The 26,700-nt window shown below is 34.2% G+C and overlaps 1 protein-coding gene across 1 annotated transcript in view; it reads left to right on the top strand.

Annotated features, from left to right (window-relative positions):
• Positions 1–26,700, top strand: part of TRHDE (thyrotropin releasing hormone degrading enzyme) — a 358,378-nt gene that overhangs the window by 308,311 nt on the left and 23,367 nt on the right. The window contains 3 exon segments of the mRNA XM_033118026.1: positions 13,513–13,660; positions 15,518–15,615; positions 16,107–16,214. Of these exon segments, the coding sequence (XP_032973917.1) occupies positions 13,513–13,660; positions 15,518–15,615; positions 16,107–16,214 (354 nt within the window).

The raw sequence follows: 26,700 nt of genomic DNA on the forward strand, positions 1-26,700 counted from the left end.
CACTGCTAAATCTTTCTCCACATAGAAGATCAGGAAACAAATTCAGTCCTGAAAAAAGAGACACACAAACTCCCAGTTTTTGCGGGAAGCAGGGGCAGAAATGGTAGGGTGGGAGAGAAATATATATGACGATTGGTTTGGCAACCATTAACTCAGACAGCTGGGGAGAAACAATTAAACACTAAATCACCACAACAATAACCTACAACATATGAGGTTGGACTATGAATCACACAGCTCTCTAACATATTCTGAAATGGGACTACGGAGCAAAAATATGCCCCTAAACAGATGGAAGCACCGATTTGTTTAGAACCTGGTCTAAAATAACAAGTCTAAATGTAAACTGCTACCACTCAACTTATTCACCATGATTGCCCGTTAGCCACAATCTATCAGCAGCTACCTTTACTAGATAGGACTATCCCCTTGAAATATGAGTGATATTTTAACATGAACCATCCTGAAAGCTGTAGAACTATGGAAAGATACTACAACAAAGATAATTAAGAATCACAGTAACAGCAGAAGAACTATAACATCAAGCAAAAATTTAAATACATCCATCTGTTTGATTTCAAAGAATTAAAAAGAAGTGTGGTTTCTTTGTGGACTAGAGTTTAAAGAAAACATGTAAAAGAATAATAGAGGTAAGGCAACAGAAAGAATAAAAGTGATCTGATGGTACAAGGAAAAAAAAACAGTATGAGAAGCGGTAAAAATTCCTTAGACAAAAGGGAAAACAGTCAGGGACATGGAGAATAAGCTTGAGATAGTTGAGATGAATGAAATGGAAAAAATAATGAAAATCATAATGTAAACAAGAGATTCATTGTGCTTGTGTGTGTGTGTGCGTGTGTTTACTTGGTATTTATGGAAACGAAGAAAAATTTAAAAAAAAATCAATAATGACATGAATATGTAAACTGAAAATATACCCTGTGCATTAGGAAAAAAATCTTATACACAGAGGTATTGAGAGGTATCTTGGTGAATACCCTGGACTTTAAAGATTAAATAAAGAAAGTTACCTGTAAATGAAAAATTGAGACTGGCTCAGATTTCTATAAGCAAAAAATATTCCATTAGATAGAATACAAAATCTTTATGTGATCATGTTATGCTTTTTACAAAGAAATGATGGTGAGTCCTGATTGCCTTTGCACATGGAACCAAGGATTAAGAAACAAGGAAATTAACATTATGAAATAGAAAGCAAATCTTTAAAACTCAAAAAATCAGAAATAATTGAACAAATGAAAATCCAGAGGGGAAAAAAAAGAGAAAGTATAAATCTGCTGCTTTCCTCATCTTTCTTATCAGGGACTCAGTGGATAAAGATTTAACTATGGATAAACCCATAGGAAAAAATTTATTTTAAGATAGTTTAATTGAGATGAAGTTCCTTTTGAATGAAAAGAGTATCAGTATAAGTTTTTTATCAGTAAAATAGAGTTTTAATCACATGGAATGTCTCAGTTATCTGTCATTTTTCTACAATTCTATTAATTTTGAAAGATTTTTTCCTTTTGTCATCTTTTTCCTAAGTTTATGCTTTTTACTTTTACTTTTTGCTTTTTACATGTGATTCTTATGAAGATTGTCATATTAACATTGTACATTAAATAATAATGACAATTAATTTTATTAAATTAAGTTTCTGGAATTTTCGTCTTGTAAAAGTGATTCTCTTGCTTGAGAGAAATTTTTAATTTTTACAATTTTACGTCACTTTCAATTTTAATAATATTGGTTAACTACATGTGGTAAACTTAGCAAAATATAAAACATTATAAACTAATATGATTCCTGTGAAAAAGATACATTTTATTTTTGCACTTATATTTTGGGATACTATAAATATATATCCTTGTTCTGAATTAACCAGTACATTTTTTGTTATTATTTTGTATTTTCACTGATGCTTCAACTTTAAAAAATTACTTCCTATAAGTGCTAATGAGGGGTAAATTTTCAGACAATAATCAAGGACTTAACTATAAGACTGTTATTAAAATTAATGAGTGTCATTGTTAGAACCTGGTAAATCTATATCATTAATGTCCTCTAGTTGTTAATCATCATTAAGAAGTTAGAACATTGTTATCGTTATTTTTTCTAAGTTTTATTTGAACATCATCATCTTGAAAGAAAATCAAGGAAAGGGTAAGCTCTTATATTCCTAAATTGGGGATCTAGGATTAATTAAATGTGTCTGCACAAATGGTATATCCTCAGTATTTTGTGACACTGGAAGCTGAAGCTAAAATCGAGAGATATGAGAGCTATTATGAGATTGGTGCAAAAGTAATTGCGGTTTAAAAGGTTAAAAACAATTTCATAAACCACAGTAACCACCACAATTTTGCACCAACCTAATAGCTATTACAGGAAGCTACTTCCTTTTCTAACCTCTGTCCCTGGAGGTTTTATAAATTGTCTACAAGTTAGTTTCTCAAAGGACAGAAGCTATCTGCTATTTTAATACGTAGTCTTGAGCTGATTTCAGAAGGGTTTCAATGTATTTTAATTCTAACAATTAAATTTTGAAAATTTCCTCAAATAAATCCAAAACTCCTTGTAGTAATAGTTACAAATTCTCAAATAAGTTGATGGCATCATTTTGTTGCCACCATTTACTTTATATTCTTGTGGCTCAGTAAATTTATTTAGCTTTGTCCTTTATTTTTTTGGGTCATCATTTAGCACCTTATGAGGGAGAACAAAGTATCAAAAGTCTAACTAACAGGACTAATTCCCCAAATGTAATTTCAAGTGAGCACAGCTATCATTTTCAAAGTACTATCCTTTTTCTGTACAATGAATTATACAGTTGAAGTCATTTTTTGATCTCACTGGTAATAAAAAGTATTTTTACCTTGCACATTTCATCTGCAATGGTGTTGAGTGGCTTTTAACTCTAATTTGGAATAGAGTATCATATTCTGAGAGGCAGGAAAATATCACTTTAAGTCACGAAGAAGTAGATTACATATTTCATTTCTCCATAAGTAAAGATGAATATTTTACTCAGATTAGAGAAGGAGAAAATGCATGGCATGCAGAAGGTATGTCCTTCTCAATCCCTTTTCTGTCATTCACTGTTGTTGCTTGAAATGTTTCCTTAACAATGCTAATAGCAGCTCTGATTGAATTAAGGAGCAATGTGCATGATTGTTATCATTACTAAATGAAAAAGACTTTTTTTTTCCTTTGATGCAATAGGAAATGTGTAATGCCAAACAAACAAAATGCTTGTCACGTGCTTTGCAATCTACATAAAACAGATGATGGGGTATTTCTCTAACCGATGGCTGAGTAAATCACCTCATTTTCGTTGTTTTCAAATGTTGACCAACATGCTGCCGGGCTTCCTGCTTCTGATTTAAACACATGATTCAGAATGACTTTGGAGGGTTGTGATACTCATAGATTTATGGGGCACTTGTATGTGGGATTCTCATCACTGTACAGCAACCCTGTCGTTTTTGTGACAGAGCCTGTTTGACTTGTTTTGGATTTATGATGGAAATAATTCAGAACAGAGTAATAATTTTCCCTTGGCAATTACACTACCATTTGGTACTTTGTCCCTAAGGGAAAAATGAATGTGCTGGGATCTATCCATGAGTTTAGTAGCTCGGTGTAAGAACAAATCAAGGTCAGAATACAAATGCGAACACGTGGTTGCTGAATTCTTGTTCTGGTTCTTCAGCTTAAGACACTCCACATTTCTGTGGTGCTTCACAGTTTACAAAATACGCTTCCATTTCATGTCATTTAACCCTTACAATGACTTGGGAGGTAAATATCACTTCTTCCATTTTGTAAAGAAAGAAACTGAGCCTGGAAATGTCATTATTCAGCAAATATTTTTAAGCATGCACAATATGAAGGCTTTATGATGCACATTGGGATACCCAGGTCAATAAGACTTAGTCTCTGCTTTGGCTTTTAAACCGTTTATTGTGAAGAATTTCAAATATATACAAAAATTGGCAGAACTGTGTAATGAAGCCCCTGCATCCATTGCTCTATATCAACAATTATGGACAAGTTATGGTCAGTCTTATTTCATCCATGTCGCCATCCAACCTTTCGTACTTTTTGGAAGTGAATTCCAGACATCAGATTATGTCCTCAAAATAATTTCCACTATGTATCTCTAAAAACGATGACATTATTAAACATTTTGACCTAAAATTTACATTTCCTCAATAATATCAAGTATCCAGGAAGGGTTCATGTTTCTAGTGGTCTCAAATGCCAACATTTGAAAGTTTTTTGATTTAGAATCCAAATGATATTATTGCTCTGTGACTGATTAATATTATTATTTTTTTAATCTCTTCCAAATTATTGATTTCCCCCTTCGCCTTTTAAAAAAATTTCTTTCCAAATGATTTGGTGAAGAAGAATGAGGTTGTTGATCCTACATGATTTCCCACAATTTGGATTTTGCTGGTTGCATCCCTACTCTGTACTTTTATATGTTCCTCTGTTCTGTCTATCATCTGTAAATTGGTAATCAACACTAGAGGCTTCCGCCATTACAAGTTTAAGTTTTTAGCAAGTTTACGTCAGAGTCAACTCTATATGAGTACATAAAATGAACACAATAAATGCTTGACTATTCCCCTGTATTTTTCAGTTTCCAAAATAATGAGGCAATTTTCTAGCCTGTTCCATAGTAACCAATTATTTTGTTTTATTCTGTTTTTATTTATCATTTTTAACTTATGGATTTAAATTTATTTGATTAGTTTAAATATACTGCAATTGTTATTCCTATTGATATTCAAAATATTCTAACTTTGGCCAGAAGCTTCTTCAAATTGACTGCAGAGGTCAGATTAAATGTGATGCTTTCATTCTGCGCTTGTTACATTCCCTTTATGACTTTTGGCAGCTCTTCGAACACCTTTTCAACTGAGTCTTCATTTTCTTTTGCATGGCTACGTTACATTCTCAAAAGTGTGTGTTTCTTTTTTTCAAATATTCATCCACTTTTTGGCTGATATGTAGCTCCCTTTTTATTTATTAACTTTTACGTTAGTCTAAAATTTAGAACTTAGCTATACATTTAGAAAATTCCATAGGGAATTATAATGGCCACATATATGTGGCGATACCTCTGTGGATAAACTCGGGGTGGGATTGGCTTGGTTTTGAGATTTCTGGTGGAGATTTTTAATTGAGGTAGACTATCCAGGCCCAAGAGTCTGCTCTACAGTTATGTCCTGGAAGCAATTTCCTTCATGCTCCATAGACTGTTATTTGAGTCCTTCTTCCTTTCCTTTTTATATAGGACCCCCAAATCACTTTCTATAGCCTTAATTCTTCCCTTTCCTATAAGACCTTGAGATAGAAAATATATTTCCTTTGAAGTATTTCCTCTTATTTAAAGATCATAATTTAATATGGTTACCTCTCACTTCCTTTTTAAGACCGTGTCCTAATACTCTATCTATTGTTCTTACAATGTTAACAATATTTCTGAAAGCAAAGTTGCTGTAATTAATGTTCGTGGTAGGTATATGGCTGCTAAGTGGGATCCGTGTCTCCAGGCCAGAGTCTGGGCTGAGGGTGTTCTTTGAATTCTAGAGATTAGACTAGGTACTGAAGGAACACAGGGGATGAGGTGCAGTGGTGAAGAAAGCGTTTTTGGCAGAAATGGCCCCAAATGACCAAAATCTAAAACCTATGTCTACAATGAGTACACTAAGCCCCTCATTTCACAGCAACGGCCATGGACCAAAACACTTCATCTTCCCCGTATGTTCTATTCCTATTTCACGTTTCCCTCATAAAGCCTCCATAGATTCCTCCCACTAGATACCGCCTTATTCCTCTCCTCCTTTTTTATCTCTTTTACTAGAAGATGGGAGAAAGAATACAAAATTACTTGTCAGGCTTTTTTTGAATAGTGGTAAGAATATCATGGTCTCAGGGCGGGAAGACTGGTCAATCCCCAGCACCACCCTAATTGGCAGTGTGACCCTGGAGAAGTTAGGGAAGTGTTTTGAGCCTCAGTTTTGGTCTGTAAAATGGAGATAGTAATGTTGCTAACTTCAGAAGATTGTCATAAGAATTGAATAGCATACTGCACGTGTCGGACTTGTCCTAGGGACCGGCACACAAGGAGTGCCAAATCAGTGTCTGCCTCCACGGTGACTTCCTGTTTTTCTTGGTCTGGCACCAGGTGCTGATAGACGAAGCCTGAAAACATGAATTCAGATTTGTCAAGGACCACAATATGTTATGACTTTTAGCGTGCTCGTTCCAGTTTGGGTATTCCATCTAAAGAAAATCATTCAGAATATGTAAAAGCATTGTACACAAAAACGTCCCTAGCTCTGTTATTTATTATGTGAAATATGTAACACATAACAGAATACTGTTAGAATGAATTCAAAGGTAATTATGAGGAATTCCTAATAATATGGCAAAATTTTGTAAGTTAAATATAAAAACTTACGTACAGTGTAATAAAATCTATATTAAAAGCAAAATGTTGACATAAATATTAGATAAGAGGAGATACACCCAGTTCTTTGTAAGTGGTTTGGTTTGTGTGATGTTTTTCTCTTTTCTAGTTTCCTATTATTTAGACATCTCTCTACAAAAGCAGCTATATAGGATGCTAGAAGCTCCACTGATCAATGGACCTTTAGATTAATGATCTGATATCTTGATGTCAGTAAACTCAAACCCTGCAAAATCCTGCTGGAATTTTTTATTCTTTTTACTCCCATGTGACTCTGTAGAGCACTGGAAAATTTCACTGCCCAGTAAGCAAAATTGCATACCACCTTCAAGCATTGTATTTTCCATGGAAATCATAAGCTATGTGGATAATTTTCCTGGTGGCCCTTCATGCTATTTTCTGTATTTCAGTGCTGGAATAACACTGCTAATTCAGCCTAAGTGGAATATATAACTTCCTGTATATGCAGTACATAAAAATGTGTTAATTGTTTAAATGATTTCTTGGTGATGTTCCCCATATTATCTGATGTTGTTTATTAGCAATGGAACAACATTAGATAACGCATAGATAAGCTTTTGGAATTTTTTTTGATACTTGCATAAGAAACTTTTTGAAACAAATCTTATTCATAGTCTCTTTAAAAAATCACGATGTCTGTTTTTATGTCATCAGTTTCATTCACTAAGCATATATTTTTCTCATGATAGAGAGAGAGAAAAAGAGAGAGAGAGAGAGAGAGACCAACTGGGAAATCACATTTCACTTCATTCTCAATTTGGAAGACCATATTTAAGTATGCTCTCTACTGAAGCCAGAGTTACCCTTTTAGAGCATAAATCAGATCATGTCATTTCCCAGCTCAAAAACTTGTGGTGGCTTTCTATCACTCTTAAAAATAAAATCTGAAGCCCTTATTATTTGATGTCCTTCATGATTTAGCACCACCAACCTTTGCAGCTACATACCCTACTCTTCTTTCTTGGCTCACTCCATTCCAGCCACAAAAGCCTCTTTTCCAACATCCCAAATTTGTTCTTGTCTCAGGACCTTTGAACTCTTGTTTCCTGTCAGTCAGAATGCCCCTCCCCCAAGATGCACTACGTCTGTCTCTTCTCTCACTTCCTGCAGGCGTCTTCACTGAGACCCTTCCTAAGCACCGTATTTCCCCCACTATTCACCTTTCCCCAATATTACTTACTTTCCCTTCAGAGCACCTGGGATTACGTTATATATTTATTCGTGTGTTAGGTTTAATGTGATGAGTGCTATGACAGTGACATGTAAACAGATGTTAAAAGTAGGGAGAAAGACAGTATTTAACCCTAGTTCAAAGTGGTATTTGGGGAGGCAGCCTCATGTGCTAGAACCAGTGGGAGCTTTCTTGTCATTCCTGGATTTGAATTCTAGTTCTGTCACTTATCAGCCAAGTGGGCTTGGGAAAGTACTTATCTTCTGTAAATTTTAGCTTCTGTATCTAAAAAATAGGGGTGGGGGGCATAAGAGTACTGATTTTGAGGCTTCTAAACTGAAACAAACTTAGACCATCTTTCTAGAACACCATAGTTTCTAGTATACAGTAAGTCATCAATATACAATAGTTTAAAATAATGAAGTTGATAGGTTTTTTTTTTTTTTTTTTTAAATTAGTTGACTTTGGCCATTAAGCTAATGACTTTTCCTTTTGGTCAAATAGCTAACATCTATTAACTCTTCCTACTAGTGGCCAAACATGGATTCTGCTTCCTCCAATGCCTGAGTCATATCTTTATTTTCTCTAGGAATTGACCAAATGGACTGTTGGTTGACAGAGATACATCCCCCATGTATTTCCCTTTTTCCCTCTGGCATTCCAAAGGCTAGTGGAATTTCCAGTCTCTGCCATAGGATCTTTCCAGAAAGAGCACATTAAAGTCTTTTAATAATGAGTAATGAAGAATAATAATAAAATAGTAAACTTTTTAATTACGCATTTCAGCAATTGCTTTAAAAATCTGTGCCTTAGGGACAGTTATAGTGTCTTCTGCTATATTGTGAAACATATAGTAGGGTATTTATTGGTTTTAAATGAATATTCAATTAATGAAGACTGGAGTATGATGCTCTGAAGAGTCTGAGGACTGTGCTTCCTATTTTTTTTCCCTAAGTTTCAAGCACCCAATTGCTTTTAAAGAAAACTCTCAATAAAATAGGTTATTTGTGTATGAGCCACCCATCTCAGTAGATATGAGTTTACATTCAAAGGAATTCAGAAAGGTTTTAGAAAGTAGTTTTGATCTTAGGGGAAAACAAAGCCAGTTCAGATCAGTGCATTGCAACATCAACTATAATACAGTCTGGTTTTAATTTCCTTCTTGTTGCGACCTGCACAACACAAGCAGTGGGAAAAAGCAAGGGAGGCAGCAAGGGCTAAGTTTTGTTAAGAGAAATAAAGACAAAGACACAAAATGCAAGGAAACCACAGAGGACCAAGGGACTCACAGCCTCAAGAGACTGGAGCCCCGAATCGGGTCGTTGTAGGTATTTATTATCTTTTTACAATAGACATCACATGATTCTGGGCAGGGTCTGCAAAACTCTTACACCACTAATACAATTAGCATATGGCCAATACGCAATCATACTGTCCCAAAGCAACCTGTGCATGCTGTCCTCATGTGACCAAGGTGCGGTGTGTACAGCCCCTGGGAGAGTTGGTCTCTCAAGGTAATTTTCCCATGAGCTAAGCAGGGAGCGAGCTGGTTTCGCTCAATTCACGTTCCTAGCACAATAGGGTGCTGGACAATTGAAGCATGCGTCAGCAGCTTCCCAGAAAGCATTGGAGGAGGGGTATTTCTCTTATTCTTAAGGCAAACTCATGGGGGTCCCCGGGGTCCCATCTGGCTTAAGTCGTCCCTACCTTGAGGAAACTCACTTATCTTTGACTGCAGACCCAGCATACTGGGACCAAGAGAAGAGACTTATAAACTCAACCCCTAAGGGAGACAACCCCACAACCCTCTTTCCTAAGGAAAGGATGGAAGGGACAGACGGTTAGGATGCTGTGTGACAACACCTTCTTATAAAAAAAAAAAAAAATCTCTTGTAGATAGATATATTTCACTGCAAGCTCCTATGAATTAAAGAAGGAGGAGGTGATAGTTTGTGTGTGTTTAGGGGGTGGTAGGGGTGAGAAGAGGAGCTGTATAGCTGCATATGGGCAACCTTTTATCTATCTCTTTAACTTTTCTCATTTGTCTCTTGTTCCCATTGTCTTTCCTTTAATTCCTAAATCATTTCTTATGTCAACCCTCACCCCAACAGTAGAGAAGATTGATACTATCTGTAACTTTTTCCTAAAATAATAAAATACATTTAGTTATACATGCAATAATCTTTAAATTTGCTAATTTTCTTCCATTTTGTTAGCATCATTTCTTGTGATGATGCAAAATTAGGGAAACTTCATTTCAGTGTCAGGAACCTATGTGTGCTCCCTACTGGGCTGATTACTTTGAGTCAACGTAGAGTTCCATTCACTGGACTCCACACACTTCCCTTATATTGATTGCATTATCAGTAGTACGTAGTAATCGCAGATATCGTTATCAGCCAATTACACAAAAACATAGCTAAACTAGGTAACTTATTCACCAAGATTATCTCTTACAAGTCTTAATTTTGTAACAAAGTTGATCATCCTCCTGTTCAACTGAGTGTAGCTATATATTTTGATCCAGTAAGCTAACTAAATGCAAGTATATTGAATTATGTAGTAGGTAATTACTTACATATGTTTGTAACAACACAAAATAAGGGCAATTTGAGTATTCTATCTGAGGACTGCATTAGAGAAAATAGACCCAAACCATTTATTAGGATCAAACACAATAGAAATGTATTTCCAGGTCACATAACGGAACTGAGTTTGAGACCTGGTATTTGGGTATGTGGACCCAGGTGGGTTTCTCACATATTCACTGTAAGAGTTCCAAGGTCACTCTGGAAGATTTATTTCAGGGAAGAAGAACAGAGAGGAGCTAGTGAGAGATGTCTATGGGCTAATCCTGGTCATGAGGAATATTCATATTCTATTGGCTAGTTGTTTGTCACATGACCACACCTAACTACCAAGGAAATGCAAATTATAGTCTATACTAGAAAGTAAAGGAGAGCATGGATTTTAGTGAGCAGTTAGCAATTTTTGCCGTAAGGACTCAAAACAGAACTTACTCCATACCTCTATAAATGAATATTTCTACTTACTTGCCTTATCATTACTTAGAACTTCTTTACTTTTATTTTCTTTACACTATGTTCAATGTCTTATAAAACCTAGATTCAAGTCCTGACTCTCAGACTTGTATATACTAAACAATTAAAGAGTGGGGAGTATAAAAAACTACAAAGTACTTTTTCTTTTTTTAAACAAAATATATTATGCCCATGTTTTGTAATATTTTCTCAGCAGGTCAAATTGTAAATAAGTAGGTTAGAATAAAAGGATTTTGGAGCTACAACAAAATGTCTCTTAGTTCAACCCTCTTTTTCCACAGATAAGGAATGTGAAGCTTGGAGAGATTAATTTATTTGTCTAATTGTATAGGGAATCTTAGTGGTTTCAGGTTCTTCTCCACTTCAGGCTCTTTCTCAAATCCAAGTCTTTTCCCATAACATTAGTTGTTGTCTTTTTTTATTTGTAGATGTATCACCCACAAAGCATAAGTCATTGAATAATATCCATCAGTTTACAGAAAGGAAGTAAAACACAATAAATTATAACTGACATAAGGCTAGTATGTTTATATCTGTGAGAAAATAGACCCAGACAATGTTTCAGATTTTTCAACCTTATTTGAAGCTCCATGATAAGTTAGATACTTATTAAAGTTTTTTTTTTTTTTAATATAGTATTTTTCTGATTTCTTCAACAAAAGAACAATGAATTCTAGACAAATCTTCAACTCTAAAATTATATAATCCATGGTATGTGGATTATATAGTTTTAGAGGAGGCAAATTCATCATCACTATGTTAATTAATATTTAGAATTAAAATTTTAGGTGAAACAAATTACAAAATATGAAATATTGGAAGCTATGTTTCTTTTAAGGAAGAAAACCAAATTATTATTTTTATTTAAAATATTATATTGCTTTTTCAGTAGGTAAGAAACCCGTAAAAGCGAAATTTAACTGTATTATTGAGATGCTGCACAAGTAGAAAAGATAAAGTTCCTGATTTAATTGTTGTTGCCATAGTCTTTTTCTCAAGGATGTATAAAATGGAAAGTGTGCAAGAAAAGTGGCAAAAATCTAGATGTGCTCCAAATCACACAAACTTTAGGAAAATTTGAAATTATGGGGAAATTTGGAGTTATTCTCACCATTTTTATCTACATCAGACATTAACTGTGGTTTATATCGTGTTTTCTCCAAAATAAGACCTACCACGAAAATAAGGCCCAGTTAAGATCGTCATCTAGAGGGCCACATTTAGTACATTATGACGATGTTCTAGAAGAAGATGACATGACTGTATTTGAATAATACAGTAGATTGTTGTACATGAAAAAATAAAACATTCCCTGAAAATACGCTCTAATGCATCTTTTGGAGCAAAAATTAATATAAGACCCGGTCTTATTTTCAGGGAAATACGGTATAACACCCGGTCTGATTTTTGGGGCAAACACGGTATTATACCATGAGTGAACAAAAATCATTTAGAGTGATTATATATATATATATATATATATACTTTTTTAATTCAAGGAAAACTGACAGTCTTCAGAATTGGTTTTTATTATGAACATTATAAGCACAGTTGCAAGTTAGTATGTATCTGTAGAATAATTTTTGCCTCTCATATTGATAAAGATTAAAGAATCTGGCAAACTTATTTTTAATGAAGATGAGAAAAAGTCCGTGCTCCTTTCCTGCCCACCTTCTACCAAGCACAAATAAAAAGGTCCATTTAATTTTGTGATCTTACAATAGAACAAGAGTGTGAAATGTAGACAAAGGAGATAACTGGGCATTGGTTGCTTTCATATTTACCTGTTCCCTGTGTTAAAAGTCTGCATTCAGTTGATTCTTAATGTTAAAAAAAAAAAATCCATCAAAATATATAGTAACACAATGTATGTATATGCATCTGGGACATCAAGGCTAAGACCATCTTTTAATGTACTGTGAATTGTCATTTATGTTGCTTTGATTTGCAAGGATCTTATATGCAATCTTCTGTAGAGTAGAGATATACATCTGTTTTTGACTGTCTTTTTGAATATACGCTCTTTGAAAACAGGCAACAAGTGTTCAGATAATTTTAAAGAGCTACAGTTTCATATTTTCCAAAGAATCCAAAGACATTGGTCCCCAAGGTAACACATTTATTTTAAAAGGAAAATAGAAAATGGAAAGAGTCTATTCTTTTAGCATTTTTGTAATTTGAACTCTATTAAAATATAACTCTGGTTTTCATAAGCATTGTGGAAAGCACTTTAAAATAGACAGGTTTGAAAATGCTTATGTTTTAAGGTAACAGATACAGTAAAAAATAAAAGTTGCTACTTTGATCGCCATTTTGAAAGCAATATGTATTGAATATTATTACACATAGCTACATGAAAAGTAAAGAGAATGCCTTGAAAAACTGAAATTTTATTCCAGTAATTAAATTATTTTCACTTATTTGTGACCTCTGAAGAGTCTCTGTTAAGTAAATACTTAGAATTGGTTTTATTCAAATTTCACATTCTTTCCTTTTTAAAAAACATGCATTCTAAGATTTTTGTGTTCGTGTAAATTTTTAACTCTCCAACTCTGAATATATTAAGGGACACTGGCATCCTAAGTAGGTCTAATATATTTAAAAAGTGAGTATTTTTACAGTACTGAGTATGACTTCTTTATATCGTGATGAATCTTGCTTTCTGCCTTTTATTTGCGTTTAAGTAAATTTGTGTAAGTAAAACTCTTCATTTTTGCATCATCATGTATCTTTTCTGCATGTAATTAACATTAACTTTTTTGACTGTGCAGAGCTGGCTATTTGCCTCAGAACATTCCCCTGGAGATTATCAGATACCTGTCTGAGGAGAAGGATTTTCTTCCTTGGCATGCTGCCAGCCGAGCTCTTTATCCTCTAGATAAACTACTGGACCGCATGGAGAAATACAATGTCTTCAATGTAAAAAGATGTATTTTCTTCTTTCCTATTTTCAGAAGATAAATTATTTTCTCATTATCTGTTATATTCAACTGGTTCTGAGTTATTTTAGTTTCTTCTAATTCATATTATCATTTTTTTGTCCTGATTTTCGATGTAACACTGATGAGATTTACTTGAAGAAGAAATTTAAGACAAGCTACTTTTTGTTCTGGCCTAAAAGTGTCAATTAAGCTTAAGTGCCTCAGAATTTAAGAACAAATATACATGGCAGAATCTTAAAGTTCAAACTTACTTTCCAAGGGTTAAAGGGCTCCATGTGCACAAAAGACTTAACCTAGGTGGGAAGATCATGAAGATCTTAACAGAATATAGACAATTTCAGTAAAGATTCTTAGTCATTATTTCTATCCAAAAGAGCATAGTGAATTCAATTCACTTCCTTAATTAGCAAGGATAAGATCAACATTGAGGCAAAAGCCCATTCATAATTGGGTCCGAGGGGACACAAAAAAGCAAACAACAGATAATCCAAATAGACATGAAGACATGACAAACATTCCAAAATATTACCTGACTAGACTTCCTAAGCTCAAAGCCTGGTAAACCAAAATTGCACTGCTGTCTCCACCTAATCTAATGTAATAATCATTTTGAGTAAGATTCGAATTAAGTATGGCTAATGAGATTTTGATTCCTCAATTTCTTATCACCAGTGAGGCTTTGCATCAGAATGTATCTCTGTGCCTTCTATCACCTTTGAGCCCTATTTGCTTTCATTTCGTTATTTTAAGAGTTTGCCCTATGGCTTATAAAATTATCCTATTTCTTATGACATGCTGGCTCTGCTAATTAGCCTACACGTTTGGAATTACCATGACCAGATCTAATAAAAATCGGGCCATCTAAATTGTCTGATGGACATCACAGTTGCTTCATTTTATCTTATTCTGAGCTTACATGAAACCACCTCCATTTCAGTTCTTTTTTTTAATGGGAATAATCCTGGCTTGAGTGTTTATTGTTGTTTGTTTTGTGTAGGCCCTTACAATAGACATGCAAAGAAGTGTGTCATTACCGTTATGGCATAATTTTTATATGCTGAAGAAAGATTTATGACACACCCCACTTCTCTGAACAGAGAAACGCTGCGATGTTAAACTTTTGTAAAAGTAAAATACGTTTTGTATATATTTGTACATTAGTAGATCATGTCAGACACCTCAATTTCAGTAAAAGTTAAGAATTGCTTTTACTGTAATTTCAGTGCTTTCATTCCTTTGACAAAATTCAGGACCAGATTAAAGTGAGGAGAGCATATTTTACCTTGCCACTGATATTTAAATGTATCGTTAGCTGAATGGATTATTGACTTTGAAATAATGTATCATTTAACTGAAGAGTGTTCTGTGAATGTCAGGTTCAACAATGCTAGGCTATTGACTGCGCCAACATAATAGTTTTATGTTGAATATGCTCTACTGACACAAATGTATAAATACTCGGTGCTCATTTTCATAAACTATATCTACATACATCTGTATATATGTATGCAGGAGTGTTATCTATATCCCTGTTTCCTTGTTTTGCTACAAAATTGTCATCTAAAATATTTTATAGTGTAAATTACTTCATCATTCAATAAGAAGTAAAGAGTAAATTTTCACCATTGCAATTGTGTTTTATCCTATTCTCTATATTTGAAATAACAAGTAGTTGAATAAAATTATAATAGATCATTACCAGGCTCATAATTTTGCCTATATTTTCAAGCAGGTACATTCAGAAACATATTTTAATTTTATTATATAATTTTAATTGTCAGCATGGAGAGATTTGCAACTGACATTATCTTTATTTGCTTTACCCCCTATTTAGGAATATATTTTAAAGCAAGTTGCAACAACGTACATCAAGCTTGGATGGCCAAAAAACAATTTTAATGGATCCCTTGTTCAAGCATCCTACCAACATGAGTACTGTTTTATTTTCTGACTTGCTTCCTTCCCCTCAGAGCTGTATGATAATATACTACAAATACTATTGTGACTTTAGCAGCATGAGATGATCCACCTTTCATTCTGCATCTTTCATTTCTTTTTCCTGGGAGAACTGCTGATGGGTAGTATAGTTTCTACCGCCTGATTCTGAAAGCAAAAGCATTTCCTTGTCATGTTTTAATTTAAGATCTGCCTTTATTGGTAAAGTTGAGATCTGAACCCATGCCCCTCACTGTAGTACTGTTTCCAGAGCAGACTTTTAGTATAATTATTATAACTTCTAACTCTGGCTAATTGTCTATTCTTACTGAGCAAAATAGGACTTCTGTATCTGAAAACTATGTTTGTGCTAATTATTTATTTATCCACTGTAATGTAAGGTAATGAGTTACCCTTTCTCTCCAGATATTGACACTGCTTTTTATTTTTTATTTTTTTATTTTTTTCCCCTTTTGATGATACATAAGAGAACTACGTAGAGAAGTTATAATGCTGGCATGCAGTTTTGGCAACAAGCACTGTCACCAACAGGCATCCACACTTATTTCAGATTGGATTTCCAGCAACAGGAACAGGTAAATAGAACCAAATCCTGGATTTCTGATGTGATATAATACTGTTTTCAGATTCCCAGCGGATGCTTTCTATTTATCACCTGGAGAAAAACCAGACAAGGAAAAAAACACTGCAAAACTTTGTTTTAGGTTCATAGCTTACTGGGCAACAGCATGAAAGTCACAATATACTTATCTGGAATGTTTTATTGAATTTTAAAATAACTTTGTAAGTCTAGGCCCTTATTCTTTATGTATAAGGTGTCAATTTATTTCAAATTTTGGTAGCTTTGCTTTTGTATGAGAACAAAATAATTAAATGTAGACCAAACTCTAAGGTTCTTCATAAAGGTCATGGTATTTATTCATAAAACAACTGTAAGCATATGATATAAATGAAGTAGCATGATAAGTGTTAATATTAAAAACCAAAACTAAAAAGGTTATAAAAAAGATCTTTACCTTTTCAGTGACCCTTGACAGAGACCTTAAACTTGTATCTCCTCTTGGAATTTCATAGTACAGTATTTTCAGATATAATGTGAGGTTAAAATTATTTAAATGGAATTACTTTTGATTAAAAAATATTATACTAAATGTCACTTATTAATGTTAATGAAGAGAATGTTAAACATAAAAACATCAAACATCAATAAGATCCTTACTGCAGTTTTTTAAACCTTCTAACGTGTCTTTATATTTCCAAGGACCATTATGTTCCATTCCTTTTGGCACTTTGGGCAATTCATAATCACCCCTCTGCAATCTTCAGCTCTGGTGTTAAGGAGCTGATTAGAAGGGTGAGAAGCTAGGGGGCGATTTGCTCAGATGATTCTATTTTACATGCCGCAGTGGGCTTGTCCCTGATATGACTGATGACTGGCTGGGATGATTCCATGGACAGTGGCAAAAGGGATTTGTTCTAGATGAACATAGGGAACCACGGAGAGTGTAACTTACTTATGGAGCAAATTGGTGCTGGTTTTGTCGAGAATGATTTAGGTTCAAATGTATCTGACTCCAGAAAAAGGTAGCTATTCTGCTTTAAAAACGTGTGAGGGAAATCTTTCACCGCATTACTTAGTAATTTGTCATAATGTATTACCTTCTCTAGCATTTTCCTGTTTGCCCTTTAAGTTAAATTAATCATTTCTGGTCTTATACTGAGCTACGAAGGAAAATATTTTATCACTATCATCTTTCAGTCGATCGATTATATACTTGAAGACAGTGATTAAATCTGTCATCCGTCTTCTCTTGAACTAAAGCATCCTCATTATTTAAACTTTTGCTAGTGATTATCCTTTTTGCTAAGTCACCTGAAAACTTGAACTTAAAAATGTTATAAAAACTTTTTCCTATTTTTTAATATCTCTTTTAAGTCTACCACATATATTTAAGATATGAAAACATAAACATGTATCCAAAATCAATACAACCAAAATTTTATTAAGATACATAATCATATATACATATGAGAAAAAAAGTGAAATATATTATATTACATATACATAGTAGTCTCTACTTCCCTGATAGTTTCTTTTAACCCCTTAATGAATTTACTCATGTTATTGTATAGTTTTACTGTTTATTAAAATTTGACTTATATACCATTTCATTGTCATAATTTCTCCAGAGAGTCTTCAAGTCTCATATCACTTCCTGTGTTTAAAAATATAGCTATGGGAAATGCTATTTTTAAAATAATTCACTTATTTAACAAAATTTTGTTGAGCAATTCTCTATACCGGTTGGTAGCTGGGAAGTAAAATGTAGAGGCAGAGCTCCAAATTAATAGAAGATACAGAGCTATAAACAAATAGTTGTACTTTGAAGCAAGAACTAAGGGAATGATGGGTAGGAATCGCATTCTGCCTCAAGAAGGATAAGTGGGACTGTTAGATGGACAGGAACTGACTGAAGGCAGATGTATCTGAATATGTAAAGTGGGTGGGTGGGGATTTCAGGCTGAAGGAAGGCAGGCACATGGATTGATGTTTAGTTTAATGAGTAGTAATATTTTTCACTTGTGTTTTTGAACAATCCATCACTTCCATAATTCCCTTATAAATGATAACTCATTTATAAGGTGTCAGCTCATTTTGATGTTGATAATTCTGCCATTTGCTCGTGGTAAATAATGAAATTTAGGCCTGATACTTGAAGTTTCTTTGGTCCTTTCTTTCATCATTTTTATATTCTTCTGCTTTGCTTTCTTCGTAACTGGGCAAGGAAACATGCTAATTGAAACTAGCTCTGTGTTTACAAAGATTTGTTCAACCAACCATGTGACACGCACAGCACACACAAGTGACCTCCTGCAGTGGGGGGTACACGATACTCAATGAGCTAGCTATGTGTGCGAAGATCAGAGGCTTAATCTGTAATTTTTGGATGACAGCTTAATAATAAAACAAAAATGCAATCCTGTAGATGGTACTGAGTTTAACTTTCTTAAATTGAGTCAATGAAGGGAAGGACAAGGTTTCTTTTTAAATGTACCTGAAGCAACAGACCAGTCAGCATTGTTTGTTTGTTTTTGTTTAACTGGAACCTTAAAATTATCTAATCAAACCTCCAAAGGTAATCAAACCTCCAGTGACATTGGATTCAGAAAAATGGAATGACTGTGCAAGTTGATGCAGAGCAGGGTAATGGAACCAAAAAGTGCGATGAAAAGCTAGAGGTGATAGCAGCAGAGAGAAAAGTTCAGGAATTACAGTGGATGATAAATTGAATGAGTGGACATTCTGATTCCTGTTAAAATATTCAAATGCTGCACTGTGTTGAATTATAATGGTGATGTCATGCATAAAAACAGATCGAGCTACATTCAGGTCTTGGTAGGCTGTGATTTGGGGACTAAGTTCAGCAGACTCCACGTTTCAGAAAAGAGACAAATTACTAAGCATTTGGTAGAGAATAATACAAATGATAAAAATATCTTGAAAACATGTGCTACACGAGGTAGTTGTCAGACCTGAAAATTTTACTCTTAAAAAAAATACATACAAAAGATGCTAGTCTTGTTGCATATATAAAAAAGCATAATAAAGGGGACAGATACTGGCTTCTTTCACTGGTTGGTGCAAATGAACAAGAAATAATTGGCCTAAGCTTCACTGAGTGTAATATAGGGAATATATCATTACTGCGGGTGAATTATTGTTGGAAAATCTCTATATTAAAACACAGTTTTGAGATTGTACAGTTAACTATACAGAGATCACAATATGGCCATATGAAGTTTTCTTTGAATAAAAGAATTTAACCTGAAATTAAATATGTGTCTAGAGCAACACAGCCTCTTAATTTTGTGATAATGTATTGTTTTCAAATAATGCTAAAAGGTACAATTTAAAGCCTTAAGCCAATACTGAGTAAAGATTTAAAGTATTTCGTTTAAAAAGTCATTCAATAGATAGCGATATCCATTCCCTAACATTTAAATTGGTAACTGGTATCATCACTCTGTGTAAACAAAATCCTGAAACAAAAGAGTACCTTGTACATTGTGGGAAATCAAAAATGTTTATTGAATTGAAATGGATTAGAAATTCATTTTAAAACTGGAAAACTTAAGCCCATTTGATAATAAAAATTATAACTAGAGGAACACCTATGGAGCTTTGCAGCATGCATAATATATAAGCTTCACTACTCATACAATTAATTATAATGTTATTAATATATTTTCTTCAATAATGATCATCATAATGAAAACTATATTTACTTTATTGAGTATTTACCACATTTCAGACATTGGGCTACAGTGCTTTTTGTGCATGGTCTCATCATTTTTATTTTCATTTTTACGGCTGACAAATCCAAGTCGCAGAGGTTCTGTAACTTGCCGACCTTATGTAACAACAAGTGGTGGGTCTGGACTCCCACCCTCAGCCTGCCTGCCTTCTGACCCTGCCACATGTGATTCTGTGGTGCAATAGCAAACTACCGCATATCAGTAATACATATTCAAAGATGATTAAAAAAAATTTAAAAAAAGACACTCAACAGAACTCAAGTACTCTGCAGTGAGTTTAAGCAATAGTTGTATGTAGGTTGTCCTACCTGGCATAAGCCTGTGGTTCTCAAATCTGTGATGCATAAAAATCCCTGGGGTGATTCGTTAAACAGTTTGCTAGGCCCTCCCCCAGAGTTCTCATTCAGTACCGTGTTTCCCCGAAAATAAGACCTAGGCAGACCATCAGCTCTAATGTGTCTTTTAGAGCAAAAATTAATATAAAACCCAGTATTATATTAATTTATTATATTATATTAATTATATTAATTATATTACATTATATTATATTATATACCTGGTCTTATATCATATTAAAATAAGACTGGGTCTTACAGTAATTTTTGCTCCAAAAGATGCATTAGAGCTGTTGATCCGGCTAAGTTTTATTTTCGGGGAAACAGGGTAGGTGAAATAGAGCTTAACAATTTGTATTTATAACAACTTCCCAGGTTATGCTGGTGCTGCTGGTCCAGGGAACACACTTTGAGAACCTCTCGTGTGGGGAAATGTTATTGGCTTCAGAGTCAGAGACACCAGTGATCAAATTACAGTAGTGCCACTAACTGACCTTAGGAAAATCACTTGGTTTCATGATCTGAAAAATGGCGATAATATTACCAACCACACAAGTCTTAAGAATTATATAAAAGAATGCCTATATAATATCTGGTCCTTATAGGTAATCATAAAACGCTAATCGTCTTTGTAGTTGCCTTTTAGTTGTTTTGACCACTCCTGTGTAATGAGTGGTGTACATTTTAAATAGGGAAACTAGGAACAGTATAGAACAGGAAAGAACATTTATAGAATGCCTGCAACATTAAACCTACTCCATATGTTTTGAGAGTATAAGGATGTGACCTATAACATAAAATATAAAACAAAATATTACCATAGAGATTCTCAATTAGGAGCAGGGAGACATTTGCCCTTTTCCTCCTGCTTGAAGAAATACTGCCTGTCTTGACCTCCAAGGTAAATACCACTTTTTCTTCCCTCCCTTTAGTCACCTACTATTTATGGCACATGTACCTCCATCAGTCATAGGTCATTTTATCTCATAGTGTAAAGAGTTCCAGTTAAGCTCCTCTCCTTTTTGTCTGCTTTCTGTCCATTAATGTTTGCTTTTCTTACGTGAGAACATAAAGGTGGAGGGACAAAGGACTCTATCACGGTGTGTATATATCTGGTTCAGAAACCTCATGTTTTCTTCCCCTAAAACATAGATCCTAACTTATTGTCCATGTTTCCAAGTTATTGTGGTCCTATTCCCTCTGTTTTTTACATTGTGTTATGTATTCTTCTTACTATAAATAAATAGTATAAAGAATAGGCTAAAGTTACACGGGCCAGACGTGCCATTGTAGTACTGAGGTATCAGCACAGGCATTATCCAGACAATTGAACACAGGAGAGAGTCTGTCCAAATGTCCAGTGAGCTGGGGTGAAGAATTAGGTTTGCCCCAAGTTAGTCATTAGAGAGCTGTGGCTTTTAATTTCTCCAAATCTCGATCTTGTTTCTCGAGCAAGGCCGTTTCCCCCAACTATCCAATGCTTACATTAGCTCTAAGAGTCCAAAGTTTCACTCATTGTGCATGAACATAAATCATACAGTTTTCTTACAATGTATCCACTCTTGGTTCTTTTTGATTATACAGTTAAAGGAGATATGTTCCTATATCCATGTATTCAATAAGTATATATCAAGCAGCTGTGTGTGTCAGGCACTGAGCTAGACACTTTTTCCTTCATTTAGCGCCAGCCTCGTAGCTTGCTTGGCATTGAAAATATATGGTCCGTGCCCTTACACACCCTAAAGGTTAATGGCAGGAATAGGAGGCAAACAGAAGGTATTAATAACCATACAAAACTAAAAAGGAAACTCAGGGAAGTGCAACCAAGGAGACATCTGAGTGTTCATCAAGGTGTTCTGAGAGACTGTCATATGGGAATTGGACCAGATCAGGGAGATCAGGAAAGACTTCCAGCCTTGAGAGCTGGAGGTGGAAATGAAGAGAATTTGAACATGATAGAGGAAGAAAGAATGACAGGAGTTAATGATTGTTTGGTTATAAAAGTTAAGAGAAAGGAAGGCATCGCTGACATTTTAGTTGACTAATTCAAAAGGGCGCAAACTTTTATGCATATGAATTACCTAAAATAACATTTTAAAGTCTAATTCTAAAACTCTCCATAATACGTTTAAATAAGTGCAAAGTTTAATTTCTAGTATTGTAAGTAGACAGTTTTTCAATACAATTCTTTCAAGACCTCTAACTGTATCCAATGGAATCAAAACGCCAGAGCTATTTCACAACCACCATTAGTCATTTAAAAATATTATTTTTTTATTTAATAGTCACACATTTTATATGTTTCTTTTCTCTTTTCCCAAATTGTATTTTAATATATTTGTTTCTTGAAAATATTTTTTGGATCGCCGTATCATACTTCTCTGTAAAACACACACACACATACACACACACACACACACAACACATTATATACAAACATAATTTTTTCATGTCAGCATAAAATCTTGTGTTAAACTTTTTTTCTAAACTGGGTTTTCAATACAATTGTTACTTGTATACAATTGATCAACTTACACACATTGCAAACTTTGATAAATAATTTTCAAGTATAAAATAAAACTGTTAAATATAAAAATCTAAAAGTAAAAATTGAGATTTGCCTTTTTTTCTAAATAGCTTATATATTCACTGATAAATATTACTCACTGCTGGAATGAGAAAAGTTTCTCCATCAATTCTATTCATATTTTTATGTTAAAGTGCTGAGAAATCTTATACATAAAAAGAAATTGATAGAATGGGAGGCTTTAGGTTATAGCAATGTAACACAGTTCAAAATCTGTCCAAGTTTTAAGCCAAAAATCAGTAATCTGTCACCAAAAATGTTTAATTATCACCTGATAGTTAGGTTCTTCTTCACATTTTACGGGAGCGATCAATTTTTAAAAATTGAAAATTCATTTCCTAGATATCAACACCAATATATAGAATTTTCTCATTATTTGGTACTTCTGTGCAATGCACCCTTGGAAGATAGATGAATGAATGAGAAATATGTCTTCTCCTGGACAGTGAGAGAAAGTGGGAGAAGGGCTTTGATAAAAAAAGAGAAGTATCTATATGAAAGTTTAGAATGTGGGACTTGACTGCAATAACACTACCCATATCCTCATGTACTCACGAAAAGTCTTCCCTTAAACCCAGAAGAACAAACACCCTATTTTGAAGACCACTGCACGAGGAATGGAAAGAATGAGAGGTAGATAAGATTGTCGAGGGAGAGAATGTAACATAAAGAGAGAGTTCAATGCTAAGAACTGAGAAATCACAACATTGAATAGCTGGGTATACTCCCGACATGAATTGTGGCCCTTAAAGCTTAACATTTACAGTGTATTTCAAAATTGTTTATTTCTCGACCAATTTTCATGTATTTGTCAGTTTTTATTAATACTTTCCACTATAAATCCAAAGATTTTATCTGTCCAAAGATATATTAGTAGATATATCTATAGAGATAGATGTGTAAAAATGGTATGTATGAGGTGTGATAAAAAATGTGAATGTTTAAATTTTTAAAAAATGTATTATAGTAAAAGACACATTGCCATTAACTCCCCTCAAACTACTACTCCCCCTCGCTTCGAACTCATCCCATCATTCTTGCCATTTTCTGAGGTAGTTCTGGAAGTCCTCTTTCGTGAGTGTCTTTAGTTGCGCTGCCGTGGCTGCCTTGATGTCCTGAATAATTTTGACTTTGGGAAGAGCCAAAAATTGCATGGTGCCAGATCCGGTGCATAAGGTTGATGAGGATCCACCATAATGATTTTATTTGACAGTAATTGCTGTATACTGGAAGCGATGTATGACACAGAGCATTGTCATCATGGAGAATGAAACCGTTTGCCCATTTCTCAGGCTGTTTTCTACACACATTGTTTCTTAAATGCTCTAATAAGCCTTTATAACATTCAGACTTCACCGTAGTGTTCTTGGGTACAAACTCAGCTCACACAATTTTATCAAGGTCAAAAAACACAATTAACATCATCTTTCTGTTGAATGGTACTCAGAAGCAGCACTCACCATATTTGTTGATCGCACCTTGTAGTCTAAGAATTTATGTCTGGAATTATTTTTATAAATGTCCCCAGAAACCTTATACAATTGTTAATTGTACTTTAACTCATTTCCCATTAAAAAATAAAACCACTTGCATTCTATTTTGCATTATAAAGTAGGTAGTTCATATGTTAGTTTCAAAATGATTCTTATGATTTTCTCACATCTGTTTAAATATTTTACTCAAAACATTATTTTACTACATCAGTAATACTGCTTTTACAAGTTAAGTTATGTATCCCTTTACCTCCTGCCAACACCTGGCATAGAAACTGCTTTTTTTTTCCATCAGAATATCAGAAGACATTTAATTATTAATTTCTAAGAGTTCAGGAAGGATGCTTCAAAGGGTATTTATATTCTCAGTGGATTATGTTAAGTAGCTTAAAACTAATTAACCTGTATTTTTAGTAGCTCACATTTTTACTTGCATGTGAGGTAATATAGCATCTTACACTGCAATTTGTTTGGCTGGTTCCTTGTTTCACACTGTGCACAGTCGGGGCATTGTTAATAGAGACCTTCATGCACCCTGTATGTGAATTCCATTGTAAACGTTCTTATAACAGACCCATTGAGGTGAGAGGAAAATAATATAGTGAATTATCTGAATGTTTGTAATGAAGATTTAAAAAACATACTTTCAGCTGGTTTCCCCTCAGCTGAAATCTGAGGGCACATATTTTTGTTTACTTTTATCATATGCTTGGAAAAAAACCTTAAGGGATAATCACCGTCCTTCCATTACCTTTCTGTCCTAGGAATTTTATACTTCAGTAACTACAGCCGGTCACCTCGTTATGAGTTGTTCCCTGCATAATCCTAGCATAGAGACTTAGAAATTGCTCACAAGAATCTTTAAAGCAGAAAGTGGTGTGGGAATTTCTGGAATAATTCACAATTAGCATCAAAGATGTAACATCTCATTATCAATTTATCCCTGTAGTTCTTTAAACCTAAAAAAATAAAATCTTTACTATGCTGCATCCCTCATTGTGACAGGCAGTGTTGCAGATTCCCCAGTCCACATTTGGGTAATGAGATATCTGATTAGTAGTCAACTTGGTTTTTAACCTTTGGCTCTATTTCTAAAATATTGTTGATCATTTTTTGCCATAGTCATACATCTACTTGATTTAGTTAAGTAGGATTCTCTCAGACTCTTAACAGTGCTTGATGCAAGTACCAAATATACCTTGAATCTCTGCCACATCCCAGGGCATCCAATAGAGCAAAAGGAACAGTTTCTGCCTTCCTAAAACTACAGTCTGAGTAGAATCAGATGTCATAAGAATACTGTAAGATTTTAACTGTATTGAGAACCCAGACTGGGGATTTATACAAAAAGGACAATTTGACCTGCCAGTGAGGTTGACCTTCTTGCAGAATAACAACTGACAGGAAAGATACATGTTCACTAGGCAGAGGCAAAGGAGATGTTAAGCAGAAGGAACAGTGTGTGAAAATGGCCTTTCTCCTCCACACCATTTCTCAAGATTAAATCCTTGGTATTTTCCAAATTTTAGCTGATTGTGCAGAATCCATACTGACCCATGAGCATTCTCTGAACATTTTGTAAATTTTTTCTTTTCTTTGCAGTTAATCAGCTTGTTTTGTTTTTCTTTGCTGAGAAGAGCAAACATCCCTGTTTACTGATTATGCTCCTTCATCAAAGTTTTAGAGGAATCTCTCCTCTAAATTAGAGCATGGTACCAAACAGAAGTGTTTTGGAATAGCGACGTGGAAGTAAAATACCATGAAATGCAGCAAGGATGCTTGCTCTCTGAATTAATCCTATTGTGAATACCTTTGTCAAACTGGTATCTTTTTTTGTAACCAACAATCACTACCTGACTTAATATTTGTATAAGTAGAGGTCATATATTAAGACTACTTAAGTAGTGGCATAGGGAAGAGGACTGTATTATTTCTCTTTTCCCTGAACTTCTCTGGAATCATACGAAAATATCACTTTTTCTTGCCATTTGGAGACTTCAATACGTGCTTGCTCAGTTCAGCCCACGATGGGATAAATATTTGACTGAATGTCCTAACTAACCTGAATGTATTTTTAATTTACTGTTTGGTGTAGCAGGGACTTTAATTGCCTCAAGAGCTAATATAACTCCAGTAAGTACACGGTTCTATTCATTTCCGTATAGTTACATTTAGTTTGTAATTTAAATGCATTAATGATTTTATATTCTAATTTAAATGCAGAAATAATCATACACTTATTTTCCTTGTTCCAACACTTTTTGCGTTTTTCCTGATATTTTACTTTTTCAAAAAAAATTATATTGCTAACCGTGCATAGAGGCAAATA

This window comes from Rhinolophus ferrumequinum, chromosome 10 (genome assembly GCF_004115265.2).
Source record: "Rhinolophus ferrumequinum isolate MPI-CBG mRhiFer1 chromosome 10, mRhiFer1_v1.p, whole genome shotgun sequence".
NCBI lineage: Eukaryota > Metazoa > Chordata > Mammalia > Chiroptera > Rhinolophidae > Rhinolophus > Rhinolophus ferrumequinum.